Here is an 18572-nt window from a genome sequence, read left to right as displayed (position 1 = left end):
ACAGCGCTGAAATCAAAGATAAGATACAGTTTGCCACCAGAAGGCTCTCCGCATCTTCGCCGCGTTATCTCTGTTCCCTGACGGAATGTCTGCAGGTTTTGATCCTCCCTCTGCTGAAACTCTGAGTAATCTGAAACCGATAAATACCAAACGAACCAAACAAAAAAAAAGTTTCAAGTTCCTTTTTTTTTTAAAGATATCCCGGAACTGTTTCTGCTTTTTTTTTGTGAATGATAGTGAGGCAACGGCACGGAGGAAGAAAAAAAAAAGAAGCACAAAAAGTAGTTCCATGAATCAGGGTGGGCCCTCTTTTACAAATTATTGTATTTTTTAGGGGTTGATGAATAACAACAAATAAAAAACAGATATTTGACATGTTTAGTCTGTGTTTAAGTAAATAAATCTTTAGTCCCACCCAGCTGATCTCCAGGTTTCCAGGATAAATGCTCGCTTGAGCTTCATTCACTTCATGAACTTCCTTTTTACTCGCTGCCATTTTCCTCCTTAAAACACTGCATTCTCTCTACTGACCATCAGGGGGCGACTCGTCTGTGTAGAAGTCTATGACAACATAACTTTTCTTCTAAATGATTAAAAGTGGGGAAACAAATATTGGACTCGCAATGGTTATTTCCAGGCCTGGAAAAGTCCTAAAAAAGAAAATTGAAAAAAGTGTAGTAAAAGTCCTGTAAATGTGTTATATTCATGTGTTCATAACGTTCATTCACGCTGAGTTTGAAATAATGAATCTGCTTTTAAAAGAAAGAGGCTCAACATATCAGCAGCATACATACAGGCATCTATATAAATGTTTATTCTTTTAATCAAACTATTGTCTCTCACTCATTTGAGTCATTTAAGGTTTACTGTATGCTTTGAATCCTCATTGTTAGTTTAAATACTACATTTTATCACTTTTTACTGTTCACACACATTCACAATGTCTGCTCATGAACATTTGGTTTAAAGTCATGAAAATATGGTTTCAAGTCCTGGAAATTTGGTTTGAAGTCCTGGAAATATGTTTAAAGTCCTGTAAATGTGGTTTAAAGTCATAGGACTCCATTGGTCAACATGTGTATGAACCCTGAAACAGTCTCTGGATCAATGTCCCGCTGCTGAAAGTGGCCTCGTTGGGATCAGCTGTTTCTTCACCTCCTCAACTTGTTGCCACAATACGCGACCTGAGGCTCGCCGGCGTGGAAATGACGCATGCGTCTCCACCGGTTCAGTTCTTTTTTCTTTTTTTTTGACGAGCCCATAAAGGATGAACTGTCCCCTCTGCTGTCACTCTGAAGGAGAGGAGCAGAGAGAGAGAGAGAGAGAGAGAGATCACCAGTGATTGTGTGATGGGGGAGGGGAGAAAGTCAACCAAACGGTGACATCATATTTACCGGCGGCACAACGTGGATTTAAAACAGGAAAAAAAAAAAAAAAAAAGCAGAGCGCAGCTTCTCTCTCTTAACTGTGGGAACGGAGCCACCCTTGGGGGGGCCGTCAGGGGGAGGAGGAGAGGAGGAAGACAACACAAATGTGAGCGAGCAGACAGACTCAGGTGCACAGGAACCAAACTGGCGGCGCACTTAGGATGCAGAAGTCACCGGTGGAAGATGCCAACTTCCTCTCCAAGTATTTCTTCTGGTAAGACGCGTTTCCTTTGTCAAGCTTCTGTGTCATTATTGGAATGCCACACGTGCTAATTATTCGTTCTGAGCGTGTTTTTGTGTTTATTTTTTAGTCATCAGACACAACTTCTAATGGATGTAAAAGTTTTTCTTCTCGCTGCATGGAGCAGGTGAAACGCCGCGCGAGAGCGCTTCGTGCGAGAAACATTCAAACTAAAATAATACAGATTACTGGGCGGTTTGAAGTGACGCGTTTGTGTCCCGTTTCACTTCATAGAGGAGACACACGACAACGTGTGTCACGCGGAAAGTGCAAGCGAGACGGAGGCTCGTGCGTAAAATGCACAGATGGCGGTTTAAGAACTTTACGCCAACTGAGCCGTCAATGTTTGTGCTGCATGAAGGAACACATTATTATCAACATCTCTCTCCGGATTCAAAGTGCGGCTTTTAAGTGACATTTGTAATAGTTTTAAAGTCACCTTTTGTTTGTAACACACTTTCCAGTATTTGTTGTGACTTTTTCCCAATAACCTCCCTCTCGACTAGAGCTCTGTGATACATGGCTGCACCGACACGCTGCTCTCTCCTCCCACTAATGAGAGGTTCCCAAAGAAAGAAGCTGTATGTCACCTGCTGCTGGACGGCTCAGTCCCGGAGACTGTAGTGGCAAACATCTGACTGGATGCTGCTCCTCTGTCATTAGTCTGACTGGGAAACCTCAGGGGATTACTCCGGTTACAAGCAGCACCGGTTTACATCGAAGCCTCCAGACGCACCAAACACTGGCCTCATCCTCCACACACACACACACACACACACACACACACACACACACACACACACACACACACACACACACACACACATGCATTTAATATCATCTTTCAAATAGCTTCACCGACTCATGAAATGCATTTCAGAGGTGTTTTATTACACTAAATGTACACAGCGTCTTATTATTCGTCTCTTTTCTCTGATTGTTACTGCTGCCGTTATGCTTTTATTCTATTTCATCCACTGCTGCTGTTAATATTAATAGCTGTAATTGAGCCATCTTTATTCCTCTTACTTCTGAATCCTTAAATATTTAAAATGCATTGAATGTGCTTTAACTCTGGTGTGATGATCATTCAGTACACATCGGATCCCTCATCTTTTTTTGGGAGGGGGGTTCCTGTACCGATGCCGGGGTCCTGGGACAAAGATATCATTTTAGTCTGTAGAAAATAAATGTAAATAAATAGTCTTTCATTAGTCGTTGACGATGCATTCGTGGTGATTCTGCTGCACTTTACACCCAAATGCATTCAGTCAGTTTCTTTCTATATGTGTATTCTAGACCGGAGGTTCTCAAATGGGGGTATTTGTACCTCTGGGAGAACATGAAGGTAATCCAGAGGGGATGTGAGATTAAAAAATATAAATAAAAACGTTTGCATCCATTCCAAAATACTTTCAAAATAGTTATTTGGTAAAATATCCAATGAAGTAGAAGTTTAAGTTCATGAAGGAAATTGTATATATTCTATCTTAAACCAGACGCTAATTATTCTTTCTTCATTCAACCCGTCCGTGTGCTTTCTCTCGTGCAGTTGGACGACGCCGCTGCTGAGGAAGGGCTTCCAGAAGAAGTTGGAGCTGACGGACGTGTACAAGGCTCCTTCCTTCGACCTGGCGGACAACCTCTCCGAGAGACTCGAGAGGTTCGTGCTGTTTCTATTGAGCCGTCGGCGAGACTCGTGTGGGGTTCTTGTTTGTGGTCGAGGCTCATGAGGAGATTACAGATTAATGGAGAAGAGATCAGAAGTGTCGTCTGGAGCCGCCGCCTCTTGGATCGGGACAGACGGTCTCATCGAGGTGCACAGCGGCACGGAGGGGAGTCTTGTTTTTGGACTCCGGGTTGGCCAACGGATGCCCGGTCAACAACAAGTCTGGAGCAATTTATCTTTTACTCGTTTACATTTGTCTTCAATGAAACATATTCACATTTGTGCACAGATTAGAGTCGACACTTAACTTAAAAGCCGAGGATTTAAGTGTCCCAGTGAGCTGTGAACCTAAAGAAAAAGTGCACATTACTTGTCCTGATGTGATTAATCATAATGTAATCAAAGCAACTACTCTTCTGGCTCCATACACTGTGAAACACATGGGCGGTGCCTTCACGCCCATGAAAGGAAGGTGAAAACAAAATATACCAAAATAGACAAAATATACCATATTTTTGAATTTTTAAGGAGGAAGAGCTCATAGAAAAATCGACAAAACAAGCGTTTTTGTATTTTCTAAGTGGCCTTTCACATGTGTTTACAGTCGCTGCGCTCCGTCAGCGTGAAGTTAAAACACGGGCTGGCATTTAAACCTGTGTGTGCCAAACAAACCAACAACCAGGCAGCAGATGGATTAACTCTCTCTTGTCAGATCTCTTGACACATTTTAAAGTAGTCAACGTCCGTGTCCCGGGTTGGCCTCGCCCCCCTCCGTTACCCGGGGCGCCGCGCCGCGCTCGCCGCCGCCAACGAGCCCGTTAATGTAGACGGGTGGTTAAAAAAAAGAAGGCGACCTTTTAGAAGAAGGGCCCGGTGCCCACCGGGTGATGAACGAGCAGCGCCGGGTGATTCTCGCTTTCTTTATTCCGGATCAGGGCAAACAGCGAAAAAGGTTTCTGGGAACATGAACTTTACCGTCCATTAAAGCGAGTTGTGTACCGTCAGACCCTCCATCACCCACTCACCTCACCTCACTTCCTTCAGTTCACTTCAGTTCACTTCAGACAGCATCCCACCGCGCCAACAACAAAAGGAAGACGTTGAAACAACGTCCGTGTTCAGGATTCCTTGTGGTGGCTTGTGTCATTTATGTTTTTCCTTATCATAAATACTATAATCAATCCTCTTGGGGAGGGAAATGTAATGTATACCTGAAGAAAATATGTTCATAAACAAGATGAAACTTCTGTTATTGTGTAGAAGTTGCACAATAACAGTGATAAAAACCGGATAACCCTTCTGTTTCCATTCCTATACTTACCGAAGATTAATATATATATTATTAAACATCGTCCTAAACCATTCATTTGAAGTAGATCTACACTATCCGGTTGTTGTTATGTCGGTGTTGGTCCTCTAAATCGGTTCATCCTCACCTCCGTTGGTCTGTAAGATAAATGTGCCATGAAAAAAAATGGCGGCGGTTCTTTTCGGGGCGACGAATCTCTTCGTCGATTTAGTTGTCGTCCAAGAAGAATATGAGAACATCTCCGGCTAACGCAAGATTTAATTTGGTGTTTTTGTGGAGAAACTCTGTTTTATAATATAGGTGTGTATAAACAAAATCCCATTGGTGGACTCAGAATCGTCTTGGTTAAAGAGAGCCCGACCTTCCCTTCAGGTTTTAGGGTCGTTTTAATGTCGCAAACCAACACCAACGATTGGGAAATACTTCAGACTCGGCCTCTTCCTTTCTTTTACAAAGCTGAGGTTCAACACGGACAAGAGTTCGACAAAAGTGTCGATTTTGACCTAATTTTCTCGAAGGAAATTCTATCTGATGAAAGTGATGAATCTGCAAATTAGAAGAAGAAATAATGAAAATGTTTGGACGTTTTACAGGAAACACACACACACAAATAAATGTTCTGCTAGCTTGTCGTTCTGGGACTGGATCGCCTGCCAAAGTCTCGGTTTGTTGCCAAAGTAGTAGCGAACGAACGGAACGCCCAAACTCTCGCTGGCATTTGGCCGCTTCGGTGTGTGTTTGTTCTGCTGCTGGTTTGATTTGTGTCGTAACTCTGTTGTCGTCCTCCCTCTGCAGAGAATGGGACCGAGAGGTGGTGTCGGCCAAGAACAAGCCCCGGCTGATGAGAGCGCTGGCCCGGTGCTTCATCGGCCCCTTCGTCTTCTTCGGGATCCTCCTCTACCTCGGGGTGAGTCCGTGTTATGGATTACGCCATTGAGGCGCAGTTGGAAGTCAGTCAAACATGGATGTAGATTCCAGAAGGGATGTTTTTAATAACCTGGAAGAGTCATGGAAATTTTAAATGGTTATTTCCAGCCCTGGAAGGTCTTTAAAAGTGTGGTAAAAGTGGTGTAAATGTGTTATATTCATGTGTTCATGACGTTCATTCACACTGAGTTATAAATAATGAATCTGCTTTTAAAAGAAAGAGGCTCAAAACATCAGCAGCATACATACAGGCATCTATATAAATGTTTATTCTTTTAATCAAACTATTGTCTCTCATTCATTTGTGTCATTTAAGGTTTACTGTATGCTTTGAATCCTCATTGTTAGTTTAAAATACTACATTTTATCACTTTTTACTGTTCACACACACAATGTTTGCTCATGGACATTTGGATAAAAGTCATGGAAATTTGGTTAAAAATTGTGGGAATTTGGTTAAAAGTCATGGAAATTGAGTTAAAAGTCATGGAAATTTGGTTAAAAGTTGTGGGAATTTGGTTGAAAGTCATGGAACTTTGGTTAAAAGTCATGGAAATTTGGTTTAAAGTTGTGGGAATTTGGTTAAAAGTCATGGAAATTTGGTTTAACGTCATGGAAATATGGTTAAAGTCATGGAAATTGAGTTAAAAGTTGTGGGAACTGGGTTAAAACTCATAAAAATCCGTTGGTCAAGAAGACTTTTCCATGATAGTTCAGCAGATTTGGTTAAAAGTCATGAAAATGTTGGTAAAAGTCAAAAGAATTTGGTTAAAAGTCATGAACATTTGCTTTGAAGTCATGGAACTGGTCAACATGCGTATGCACCCTGCTTTAAAGCTCTGATTTGGGTTCATAACTTGAGTCGAGTGTCTTTAGAGTTGCTGAAGGAGCTCAAGGTGTCGCAGCGCTTCCCGATGGAAGCTGCAAACACCGACACGCGACATTAGAACTGCCCTCAACACACAATACAGCCATTCAGCATCGGGACATGAGTACATTAGTTTACAGGTGTGTGTGTGTGTGTGAGGGTGTGTGTGAGGGTGTGAGGGCCTATTGAAGACGCACACAGACACACAAATCAAAAGCATGTCTCACCGTAGTGCCGCAAACCGCCTCGCCGTCCCGGCCTCGCTGCGTCACTCGGCGACAAGAATGCCTGTTAGGTGTTAAAGAGGCGGCGTGGGGGAAACAACAGGAAGGCTTTTTGGGGACGTCACTCTCAGTAGAAGCTTTAAAAGGAGCTCCTGGTTGTTGTTGTTGAAGGCCGAATGAACGAGATCTTCCCGACACAACTAAAGAAAGTCTTTCTTCTTGTTTTGCTGCATCTCAGTGCGTCAGACTCCGTTAAAGACGTAGCGACCAGGTGCCACATTGTGAGCGAAATGTAGCCACGCTGGTCTTAAAAGCATCAGTCCCGTCTCATCCGAAGGGTTCATGTCTGGAGGTTTTATGTAACCGGAGCTACGAGGACGCCTCTCTCTCTCCAACCGACCCGCGGGTGTAAACCTGCTTTATTTAGCAGAAATTTAAGCGGTTAAATTAAAAAAATCTTCCTTTTATTTGGTGTCTTGGTGGGCTGAATGTGTCCAACATGGATCTGTAATTGTCTGTCATGATTTTTTATTTTTTTTAAACCCTCTTCATTTTTTCCGTTGTATTATTAATTTTAAAAAAGGTTTCTCTCTCTCTCTCTCTCTCTCTCTCTCTCTCTCTCTCTCTCTCTCTCTCTCTCTCTCTCTCTCTCTCTCTCTCTCTATATATATATATATATATATATATATATATATATATATATATATATATATATATATATATATAGCAAGGGTTTTTATAGATGGATGATGTACACTTTATTCAACCCCAAAGGGGAAATTAGTTTGTCACAGTAACATATATATATATATATATATATATATATATATATATATATATATATATATATATATATATATATATATATACACAACAAAACAGAAGAGCGTATTAAAGATATTCATATTTCTATCAAGATGTTTAAGAAAAAAAGAATTGTGCTCAAGTGCTAGATTTTAAACCCTGCATCCGCCTCTCCAGTAACGAACTAGAATGTGCCTCCAGACCTTAATTATTCATGAAAGTGCGACGCGCTCACCACGGTCTCTTCCCCCTCGGTGCAGGAGGTGTCCAAGGCGGTGCAGCCTCAGCTGCTGGGCCGCATCATCGCCTCCTTCGACCCGTTCCACGCTCCGGAGCGGAGCCAGGGCTACTACCTGGCCCTGGGCCTTTGCCTCCTCTTCACCGCCCGCTTCCTGCTGCTGCAGCCCGCCATCTTCGGCCTGCACCACCTGGGCATGCAGATCCGCATCGCCCTGTTCAGTCTCATCTACAAGAAGGTGAGGCCGGAGGGCACCTAAAGTCATGGAAATTTGGTTAAAAGTCATGGAAATTTGGTTAAAAGTCATGGGAATTTGGTTAAAAGTCATGGGAATTTGGTTTAAAGTCATGGGAATTTGGATAAAAGTCATGGAAATTTGGATAAAAGTCATGGAAATTTGGTTAAAAGTCATGGGAATTTGGTTAAAAGTCATGGAAATTTGGTTAAAAGTCATGGGAATTTGGTTAAAAGTCATGGGAATTTGGATAAAAGTCATGGAAATTTGGTTAAAAGTCATGGGAATTTGGTTAAAAGTCATGGAAATTTTGATAAAAGTCATGGACATTTGGTTAAAAGTCATGGGAATCCGTTGGTCAACATGTCTATGAACTCTGATTTTGTATTTATCTAAAATATATGTGAACACAACAGTAACTGTATAATTCCTCTTTGCCCTTTTCTCCAGACCCTGAAGCTGTCCAGTCGAGTCTTGGATAAGATCAGCACCGGTCAGCTGGTCAGTCTGATGTCGGCGCACCTCAACAAGCTGGACGAGGTGAGCCAACGCGTCCTGGAGCAGCTTCACATTTAACTTATTGCAGCCTCGCTTTTCAATAAAATACATAAAATCGTAAAAATAATAGTAAAAAGTAGGACTTGTAGAAGAAGTCCTGCACTTATAACTGTGGCGAAAAGGACAGATGACTTAAAAATGTTATACTTGCCAAAAATAATACAAAATTCAGAAGAACAATTGTTATAATTATTGTAAAATAAATGTGTGAATGAGTTGTTTCACTATTTTCTTTTGGTCGTCCCCAAAATCATTAATGGCTTCCCAGTTTGTGCCGTTGAGCGCAGAATTTAATGTGTTTTTTATTTACTTATTTTCAATAAGATCTAGTTGTTTAGTTGATGGATTGGGTGGATTGTGAGGTTTGAATGCTCCACATCCCCCAAAAATACAGAACTTTTTAAAGTGACTATTGAATGTGATAAATATTTGATTTCTTCGGGGGTCAATCAAACACTGAAGTAGTTTCCCACTCGAGTGTCGCTGAAAGAAGAAGAGTGACGGTTCACACCCTCACCCACTTCAGTGAAAACAGTTTCATTACCCAACACAGAGCTCTCTGTTCTGCATGCCGACGGCCAATCAGAAGGACAATAGGTCTGTAGCAACACACACACACACACATACACATGTTTGCAAACAAACACACAATGAGGAGTTTGTATTTAAGTCCTCTGTGTGTGTGTGTCTGTGTGTTTGCAAAGAAATATCATGATTTTATCAGTTAAAACAATGACTACACCCATCAGAAAGGGGGGGTCCCACGAGGCTGGTACTAGTCAGTGGTCCCCGTGTGGTAATCAAAGCCAGTGTGTGTGTGTGTGTGTGTGTGTCTGTGTGTGTGTGTGTGTGTGTCTGTGTGTGTGTGTGTGTGTGTGTGTGTGCGTGCTGAACTCAGTCTTACCTCGGGTCTCACTGAGGCGTTGAATCTGGAAACACTCTGCAACCTGCTTTGAGACAATTATCACCTGGCTTGGATGTGACTTGGCCGATGCGCCGCTCTCACCTTATGATGACTGGTGTGTGTGTGTGTGTGTGTGTGTGTGTGTGTGTGTGTGTGTGTGTGAGTGGGTGAGAGCGAGCTTTTTAGGAAGAGATCTGAGAGTTTCTCACGTTTCAGTCCAGCTGATGTTCACCCGCACGATGTGAAGCGGAAAGTTTATTTGATGCGTCCTCGTTTTCTGTCTCTTTTGACTCTTCAGCTCCTTTTACTTTTTAATGATCATTCATTCATTCTACTGCACTCACAATCCTTCATGCACAACGTGAAGCAGAATTTAGTTTCTTTAGTCGAGATGTCTTTTGTTCTGTGGCGGTTTTGTGCGATTGTTTGTGGGAATCAATTCAACTAATCGATTAGTCATCAAAAAGTGTTTGCTGACTCAGAATTTCCTCGTGAGTTCACAATAAACCACACACTGAATACACGGTTTCAGTTCCATGGTTCCCAGCAAAGTGTTTAGCTCTGTCTAATTGATTTTAGTTTGTGTTCATCAAAGCCGGAAGCTGCAAATAAAATGCCGATCGGTGGTTTTCAAAAACCCAAAGATGACGTTCCCTGAATGTCTTGTTTTGTTCGCAACCCAAAGAAATTCAATTTAACCGTCACAGAAGAGGAAAGAAACCAGGAAACAATCACATTTAAGAAGCTGGAATCTGCAAATTTGGACTTGAAGCAATGAATCCATTGTGAGAAAAGTATTAATATCCCCCTGGATGCTAGTTTTAAAGTCTCATCACGGTCACTGCTCATGCTCTCTCCACAGAGCTTGGGTCTGGCCCACTTCATATGGATCACCCCGCTGCAGTGCATCCTGTGCGTGGGTCTGATCTGGGAGCTGATCGAGGTGAACGGCTTCTGCGCGCTGGCGTCGCTGACGCTGCTGGGCATCATCCAGGCCTGGCTCTCGCAGAAGATGGGCCCTCACCGGTGAGGAAACGCAACCACGACGTCAACAACCGCACAAACACAAACCTGTTGTTGTTTCCCCCCTTTTGCGTCTCGCAGTATTTTTTACCACTCTCTCTCTTTTTCAAAATGCAAAACAAGCAGTGTGTAAAAGAAAAGCACTGTTTTTTTTCAATGAAAATAACATTAAATGAATCATGAATACACTCTCTACATTGTTAATGTGGTAAAAGACTATTCTAGAAGGAAACATCTGGTTCTTAATGAAATATCTACAGAGATGTATAGAGGATCACTCCAGTGTTCTGATGGTACATTGTGTTTACTAATCGCCTTAGAAGACTAATGGATGAGTAGAACAATCTTGAAAACCATTGAAACCCATTAAAAACCCCATTGAAAACCCTTAAAACCCGTTGAAACCCATTTAAAACCGTTGAAACCCATTTAAAACCATTGAAACCGAATTTAAAACCATTGAAACCAATTTAGAACCCTTGAAACCCATTTAAAACCATTGAAACCAATTTAAAACCCTTGAAACCAATTTAATTCAACTCTCAAAATGGCCAGAAAGAGAGAACCTTCATGTGAAACCCTCCAGTCTGTTCTTGTTCTTAGAAGTGAAGGATGTTCAATACCAGAACTTGCGAAGAACCTGAACATTTGTCTGGGTGACCCAAACCTTTTGAGCGATAGTGTGTATATATTTATATGTATTTGTATTTCATCCACCGGTCTCCAGCGCGACGCGAGGAGGGATGATCAGCCGCCGTCTGGCGCTCACCTCGGAGATCGTGGAGAACATCCACTCTGTGAAGGCGTACGGCTGGGAGGACGTGATGGAGACCATCATCAAGAACATCAGGCAGTAAGTCGCCAGAAAACATTTGATACCGATAACTTGGGGGCTTTGAGAACCGTCCGATACCAGTGAAGAAACCCTTTTTATATCGCTAACAATTGCAGCTTCGCTCTAGTTTATTTTAATCTACAGTTAACAACCCTGACTCTTTTAAGTCATCCATTGTTCCACTATGTTCTTATTTATTGTTATATATCTTGATGGTATGATCATTCTGTGATGATATACTGAAAACAAGCGAAAAGAAACACATTCAAAAAGTCCTTGACAAAAACATAAAATCCCAAAAGTTTACTAAAAGTCATGTAAATGTGTTATATTCATGAAAAGACATGGGAAATGGGTGAAAAGTCATGGAAATGTGGTTTAAAGTCATTGAAATTTGGTTTAAAGTCATGTAAAATCATGAAAATTTGGTTAAAAATCATGGAAATTTGGTTTAAAGCCATAAAAAGTCATGAACATTTTGTGAAAAGTCATGGAAATATGATGAAAAGTCATGGGGATTTGGTTTAAAGCCATGAAAAGTCATGAAAATTTGGTGAAAAGTCATTGCTCTAGTTTACTTTAATAAACAATCCTGACTCGTTTAAGTCATCCATCTCTCCACTATGTTCTTATATATTGTTATATCTTGATGATATAATCACTACACGATGATCTACTGTAAAGAAAACGAAGAGAAAGCCTTCGACTGAAGGAAAATTGTTAATCAAGCGGGTGCTAAAAGTGAGAGAGAGATGTTAAAACATTGTGGTTAACGTCGCCGTAATGATAATGGGGTTAATGTGCAGGAATGAAATGTTTTATTATCAGGTGACCGTGAGGTCTTGGTGGCTCCATGTTAGCTCTGATTACTACAGCCGTGTGAAAACTGACATGTTGTTAAGCAAAAGCGCCTTTTCAGGTCCTACCTTCAATAAAACTTTATTGTTCAGGGACGAGATGACGCTGACGAGGAAGATCGGCTCCCTGCGGTACTTCTACAGCGCCTCCTACTTCTTCTCCGCCATCTTGGTCATCGTGTCGGCCATCGTGCCGCACGCGCTCAGCAAGGGCATCATCCTGCGCCGCATCTTCACCACCGCCTCCTACTGCATGGTGCTGCGCATGACGCTCACCCGCCAGCTGCCGGGCTCCATCCAGATGTGGTACGACACGCTGGCGCTGGTCCAGAAGATCGAGGTGGGTTTTTCAGAGAGCGGGAGGCCAACACACCAGGATTCTTACCGTCATGGAAAAAGTCTTGGAGTTTTGAAATGGTTATTTCCAGGCCTGGAAAAAATAAAATCCCCAAAAGTGTTGTTAAAGTCATGTAAATGTGTTATATTCATGTGTGTTATTTCCAGCCCTGGAAGGTCTTTAAAAGTGTGGTAAAAGTGGTGTAAATGTGTTATATTCATGTGTTCATGACGTTTATTTACGCTGAGTTATAAATAATGAATCTGCTTTTAAAAGAAAGAGGCTCAAAATATCAGCAGCATACATACAGGCATCTATATAAATGTTTATTCTTTTAATCAAACTATTGTCTCTCATTTGAGTCATTTAAGGTTTACTGTATGCTTTGAATCCTCATTGTTAGTTTAAATACTACATTTTATCACTTTTTACTGTTCACACACACATTTCACACAATGTTTGCTCATGAACATTTGGTTTAAAGTCATAGAAAAAGTTTTTAAAATTTGGTTTGATGTCATGGAAATTTGATTTGAGGTCCTGGAAAAGTCTTGGAAATTTGGTAAAGTCCAGAAAATTTCGTTTGTCATGAAAATTGAATTTGAAGTCCTGGAAAAGTCCTGGAAATTGTATTTGATGTCCTGGAAATTTGATTTGAAGTCCTGGAACATTCCTGGAAATTTGGTAAAGTCCTAAAATTCAGTTTGATGTGATGGAAATTGGATTTGAAGTCCTGGAAAAGTCCTGGAAATTTGGTTTGATGACATGGACATTTCATTTAAAGTCCTGGAACAGTCCTGGGCATTTGGTAAAGTCATGGAAATTTGATTTAAAGTCCTGGAAAAGTGGTAAAGTCATGGAAAAGTCATGGAAATCCATTGGTCAATGAACCCTGCGACATCAAATCTCTGAACGACGACGATACTCTGGTTGTTTTTGTTTCCTCCACCAGGAGTTCCTGATGAAGGAGGAGTACCGAGTTCTGGAGTACAACCTGACCACCACCGACCTGGAGCTGGTCAACGTCTCCGCGTCCTGGGACGAGGTTCGTTCCAAAAAAGTACTACGAAGTATTTGCGGTACAACATTCAGACTTTTCTGGATGAAGCAAAAACAAATATCCAGCTCCCGTCTCGAAGGCCGTGGATTTACTACCTGAGCCTTCAGTGCTGTTTAATCACGAAGGAAACATAGACGTTGACAGAAGATGAAGTTAAGCGCTGACGATGACGGTTTCCATCTTTTTATGATAGTAGTTCGTCCACCTGACGGTAGAGACATTTACCAACTCATAAAAAGTTTGTTTGTGTAACATATTTACGATGAATCGCTGGCGGTAGTTGAACTATCTGCGTGACAGGTAGAAAAAGGTAATCCCTCACCATCACTGGGAGTGGGTGGGATAATCTTATCTATAGGCAGAGAGGCTGTACAGGTGTGATTCATTGACCACCCGACACCGTGAGAAAACCAACATCCACCGGCATTTTTTTGGTTTGTTTTTTTTCCCACTCCGTCACTTTGCATAATTAATCATCCCGGTGTCGTCACCGAACTTTGCCTTCTGCTGGGAAACACTCAAAGGGAGGTTTGGGGGAGGGTTGGTGTTCATCACCTAATTCCCAGATTCCCACCTCCCCCCTCCTCTCGGCTTGTGTCCTCTTCCTGGAATGTGCCACTCTCCGATGAATGGGAGGGGTGTGCCGCCTCTCTTTAGCGCTGTTTGTAGTCGCCCGGGGCAAAAAAAAACCTCCACAAAGCCTGCAGCGAGTCCCATTACAGGAAAAGTGACCCCTAAAATATCACCAGGGGTCAACGATTAAGCCGACGGGTCGCTTTAATGAGACTTTGAGAGTCTTCTTGTTTCTCGCAGCAACAAAAAAAACACAAATCAAATAAAAGTTTAGCGAATGCAGCTTTAACACATGAAGCATAGACTTCTATACAACCAGAGGAGTCGCCCCCTGGTGGTCAGGAGAGAGAATGCAGCTTTAACACATGAAGCATAGACTTCTATACAACCAGAGGAGTCGCCCCCTGGTGGTCAGGAGAAAGAATGCAGCTTTAATATATGACACATAGACTTCTATACAACCAGAGGAGTCGCCCGCTGGTGGTCAGGAGAGAGAATGCAGCTTTAACACATGAAGCATAGACTTCTATACAACCAGAGGAGTCGCCCCCTGGTGGTCAGGAGAGAGAATGCAGCTTTAACACCTGAAGCATAGACTTCTATACAACCAGAGGAGTCGCCCCCTGGTGGTCAGGAGAGAGAATGCAGCTTTAACACATGAAGCATTGACTTCTATACAACCAGAGGAGTCGCCCCCTGGTGGTCAGGAGAGAGAATGCAGCTTTAACACATGAAGCATAGACTTCTATACAACCAGAGGAGTCGCCCCCCTGGTGGTCAGGAGAGAGAATGCAGCTTTAACACATGAAGCATAGACTTCTATACAACCAGAGGAGTCGCCCCCTGGTGGTCAAGAGAGAGAATGCAGCTTTAACACATGAAGCATATACTTCTATACAACCAGAGGAGTCGCTCCCTGGTGGTCAGGAGAGAGAATGCAGCTTTAACACATGAAGCATAGACTTCTATACAACCAGAGGAGTCGCCCCCTGGTGGTCAGGAGAAAGAATGCAGCTTTAACACATGAAGCATAGACTTCTATACAACCAGAGGAGTCGCCCCCTGGTGGTCAGGAGAGAGAATGCAGCTTTAACACATGAAGCATAGACTTCTATACAACCAGAGGAGTCCACATGAGAGGACTCTTGACTCTGAAGTCTTCCTGCAGGGCATCGGTGAGCTGTTTGAGAAGATCAAGCAGGAGAACAAGGCTAACGGACACCTGAACGGGGACGCCGGCCTCTTCTTCACCAACCTCTACGTCACGCCCGTCCTCAAGAACATCAGCCTGTACCTGGAGAAGGGCAAGATGCTGGCGGTGGCCGGGTCCACCGGCTCCGGGAAAGTAGGTCCAATACAAGTAGGACCGCTAATCCGTCTACCCAGCATGCAGTAGCACCTTTTCTTTCCTCCCCCCTCAGAGCTCCCTGCTCATGATGATCCTCGGAGAGCTGGTGCCGTCGGAGGGTAAGATCCGTCACAGCGGTCGCATCTCCTTCTCGCCTCAGACCTCCTGGATCATGCCGGGGACGATCCGGGACAACATCCTGTTCGGCCTGACGTACGACGAGTTCCGCTACACCTCCGTCATCAAGGCCTGCCAGCTGGAGGAGGTACCTTCTCTTCTTCTTCTTCTTCTTCTTCTTCTTCTTCTTCTTCTTCTGTTCCTATTTTTTTCTTCTTCTGTTTCTATTTTCTTCTTCTTCTTCGTCTTGTGTTTCTTCTTCTTGTGTTTCCTCTTCTGTTTCTATTTCCTTCTTCTTCTTCTTCTTCTTCTTGTGTTTCTTCTTCTTGTGTTTCGTCTTCTGTTTCTATTTTCTTCTTGTTCTTGTTCTTCTTGTGTTTCTTCTTCTGTTTCTATTTCTTCTTCTTATCTGCTTCTTCCTCTTCTTCTTCTTCTTCTGTTTCTATTTCTTCTTCTTCTTCTTCTTCCTCTTCTTCTTCTGTTTCTTCTTCTTTTTCTGCTTCTGCTTCTTTTTTTCTGTTTTGTTTCTTCTTCTTCTTCTTCTTCTTCTTCTTCTTCTTCTATTTCTTCTGTGTCTTCTTATTTGGTGTCTTCTCCTTTTGTTTCTTCTTCTTCTTCTTCTTCTTCTTCTTCTTCTTCTTCTTCTTCTTCTTCTTCTTCTTCTTCTAGATTTCTGTATTGGAGTCCACCTGAAAAGAAACATGAATATAAAACCTCCTCTCTTGTCTGTCTTGTTGAACATTATTTTTAAAGCAGTAAAGTTGGTGCAGTCTGTCACCGTTTCCACCTGGACGTCTCTCATCTCAACAACTCTTAATCTCGTCAATAAGGTTAATCAGGGAGCCTCCACCACCTCCACCTGAAATATAAATATAAACACCCATATTATGATGAAAACTTCAGTATTTGGCGCACGACGGACACGAGTGTTGAAAACAAAATATGACTTCTTGTCATTATTCAACACATCGTTACACAAGGAACTGCAGCCGTGGCCCACTGGCTACCAAAACTAATTAAAATGGTCCAATCCTGTGGATTTTGGGGAGGAATGTTCATGTGGATTTAAAGCGACAGCGCAGGAGGACGGCGAGCCGCTCGGCTCCGATCGGACGGAAACGGACGCTTTCAGGTTCACGATGCACAAAGTCAGGTTTTCTTTCAGCGCTTCTGTCCCTCATGAGAGTCACTTCTTCACTCAGACTCTGTTCAGCGAGTTGTGCAGGTGAACTTTGAGTCACCTGCAGCATCTCTAACCTGACGTATCTGCTCGTAATACATCACATAGCCGTCCTCTGTTGTGAATTCATCTCCTCGAGTCTTTTCCTCTGTCGTCGGTTTGATGCTCTCTGCTCACTTTGAGGCTTCGGGAGGGCTCAGGTTTCCACCGTCCACTTTCACACACTTTATGACACACACACACACACACACACACACACACACTCGCTCTCATAAGCCTCAGTGTTGAGTGACGGGCCGCCTCGACAGAATAATGTCTCCTCTGCTGCTATGGAAATGTCCCGTTGTGCCACTGGGATGGAACATGAGCTGGTCGGTTCCCATCGGCCCAAAGCTAACTCCTGTTGCCTCCGTGGATGTGAAGTACACGCTGCTGATGTACTAACACTCATACACTCATTTATAGTTATTAAGGGTTAAACGGACGCAAAAAACCTCTAAGATTTAGATTCAAACTCATTTGACCTTTAGGAAACATCGGATAAGTCATTTTAAAATAGTTGTTTTTGGGAATATATGTAGCGCTGAATCAGCAGCACATTATTGTGACGATGTCCTGGTGCAATATCCATCACATTTAAGTATGTTTAAATACTTTTAAACCCATTTTTATTCCATCTGTATATATAATATTCTATCGTTCTGTTTATTTATATTACTTAAATGTTTTATCTTTATCTACTTGTGAGCAAAGCTGCTGTGATCCTGTCATTCCTCCTCTGAGGGACGACTAAAGGATTATCTTATCTTATCTTAAATACGTTAAGTAATGACCTGTCACTTTGGTCCGAGCTGGTTTCAGTTGATGGAACATAAAGTTCCCGCTGCGTTTAAATCAGTGACATTTTTTTAAAACTATGTTTACATTTCAAACACACGCGTTAGTTAGTTTGTTCACGTTTAGCCGGCCGCCCTCTGCTGCGGCGGTTTAGACAAAAACACAACGTGTTGTCACAGCAAACACAACGTCGACGCCGCAAAACACTGTAAAAAACACAAAGAACAACCTTTATTTAGTCTTTCTGAGGAGAAGTGTCCACGAAGAACCTCGTATGGAAGTCACTTCCTGTGTTTGAGCGCTCGACCTTCAACCAGCGTCCGACGTCACGCTGCGTTTATTTAATTAAAGTGCTCTCATACGTTGTAGCTCGTATTTTAAACCTTTTAAAAAACAATTTTTTTTTATTAATATCAAGTTTTTTTATTCCTTTCATCATTTCATGTCTCTATATATAGATATATATCACAATATAGCATGTTATCTGGTAATTCAATAAATAGTCGTCTTTAAATACTTAATAAAAAAAGTTCTATTCTCATTAAATTAAGATCTTAAAGGCATATTAATCATTTAAAAGATTTATTATTTGTAATCATAAGATGTAAATGTGTATCAGCCCCTAATATTCCATTTTTAAAGGCACAATCTGTAATATTCCTGATATCACATATATTTAAGGCATCTGATGATTGATCCTCTCAAGAAAATGTAAATTTCCTCAAATTATTAAGCAACGTTATAAGTTAAAATGTCTGCATTTGGTAGTTTTAGGCTCTTTTTTCGCCGTGTAAAAACACGGTTTCACCCAGAAGTCCCTGCTGGTTTGAGTCCCAGGTGACTTTTCAGACTCCTCAGGGCTTCCTCAGTCTTTAAGGAGGATAACGGCGAGGAGCCGCGACTGAAACCTCCTTGGCAACGCGTCCAGACGGGAGTGACGAGCAGAGCGGCTCCTTCCAGACAGAAGGAGGCGTTTGGGCTCCTGGGTGGTCGCCTCCATT

The 18572-nt window shown here is 42.3% G+C and overlaps 1 protein-coding gene across 1 annotated transcript in view; it reads left to right on the top strand.

Annotated features, from left to right (window-relative positions):
• Positions 1–1560: 1560 nt before the first annotated feature.
• The window catches only part of cftr (CF transmembrane conductance regulator), a 35699-nt gene continuing 18687 nt past the window's right edge, over positions 1561–18572 (top strand). The window contains exons 1-11 of the mRNA XM_068602120.1: positions 1561–1641; positions 3221–3331; positions 5442–5553; positions 7730–7945; positions 8393–8482; positions 10267–10430; positions 11155–11280; positions 12213–12459; positions 13409–13501; positions 15258–15434; positions 15511–15702. Of these exons, the coding sequence (XP_068458221.1) occupies positions 1589–1641; positions 3221–3331; positions 5442–5553; positions 7730–7945; positions 8393–8482; positions 10267–10430; positions 11155–11280; positions 12213–12459; positions 13409–13501; positions 15258–15434; positions 15511–15702 (1581 nt within the window). The 5' untranslated portion in view covers positions 1561–1588. The remainder of the gene's footprint in view (positions 1642–3220; positions 3332–5441; positions 5554–7729; positions 7946–8392; positions 8483–10266; positions 10431–11154; positions 11281–12212; positions 12460–13408; positions 13502–15257; positions 15435–15510; positions 15703–18572) is intronic.

Source organism: Clinocottus analis, unplaced genomic scaffold, assembly GCF_023055335.1.
Source record: "Clinocottus analis isolate CAN_PGR_092001 unplaced genomic scaffold, fCliAna1.0.p SCAF_6, whole genome shotgun sequence".
NCBI lineage: Eukaryota > Metazoa > Chordata > Actinopteri > Perciformes > Cottidae > Clinocottus > Clinocottus analis.
The sequence above is the reverse complement of the archived record's forward strand: the minus strand, read 5'-3'. Positions and strand labels throughout refer to the sequence as shown.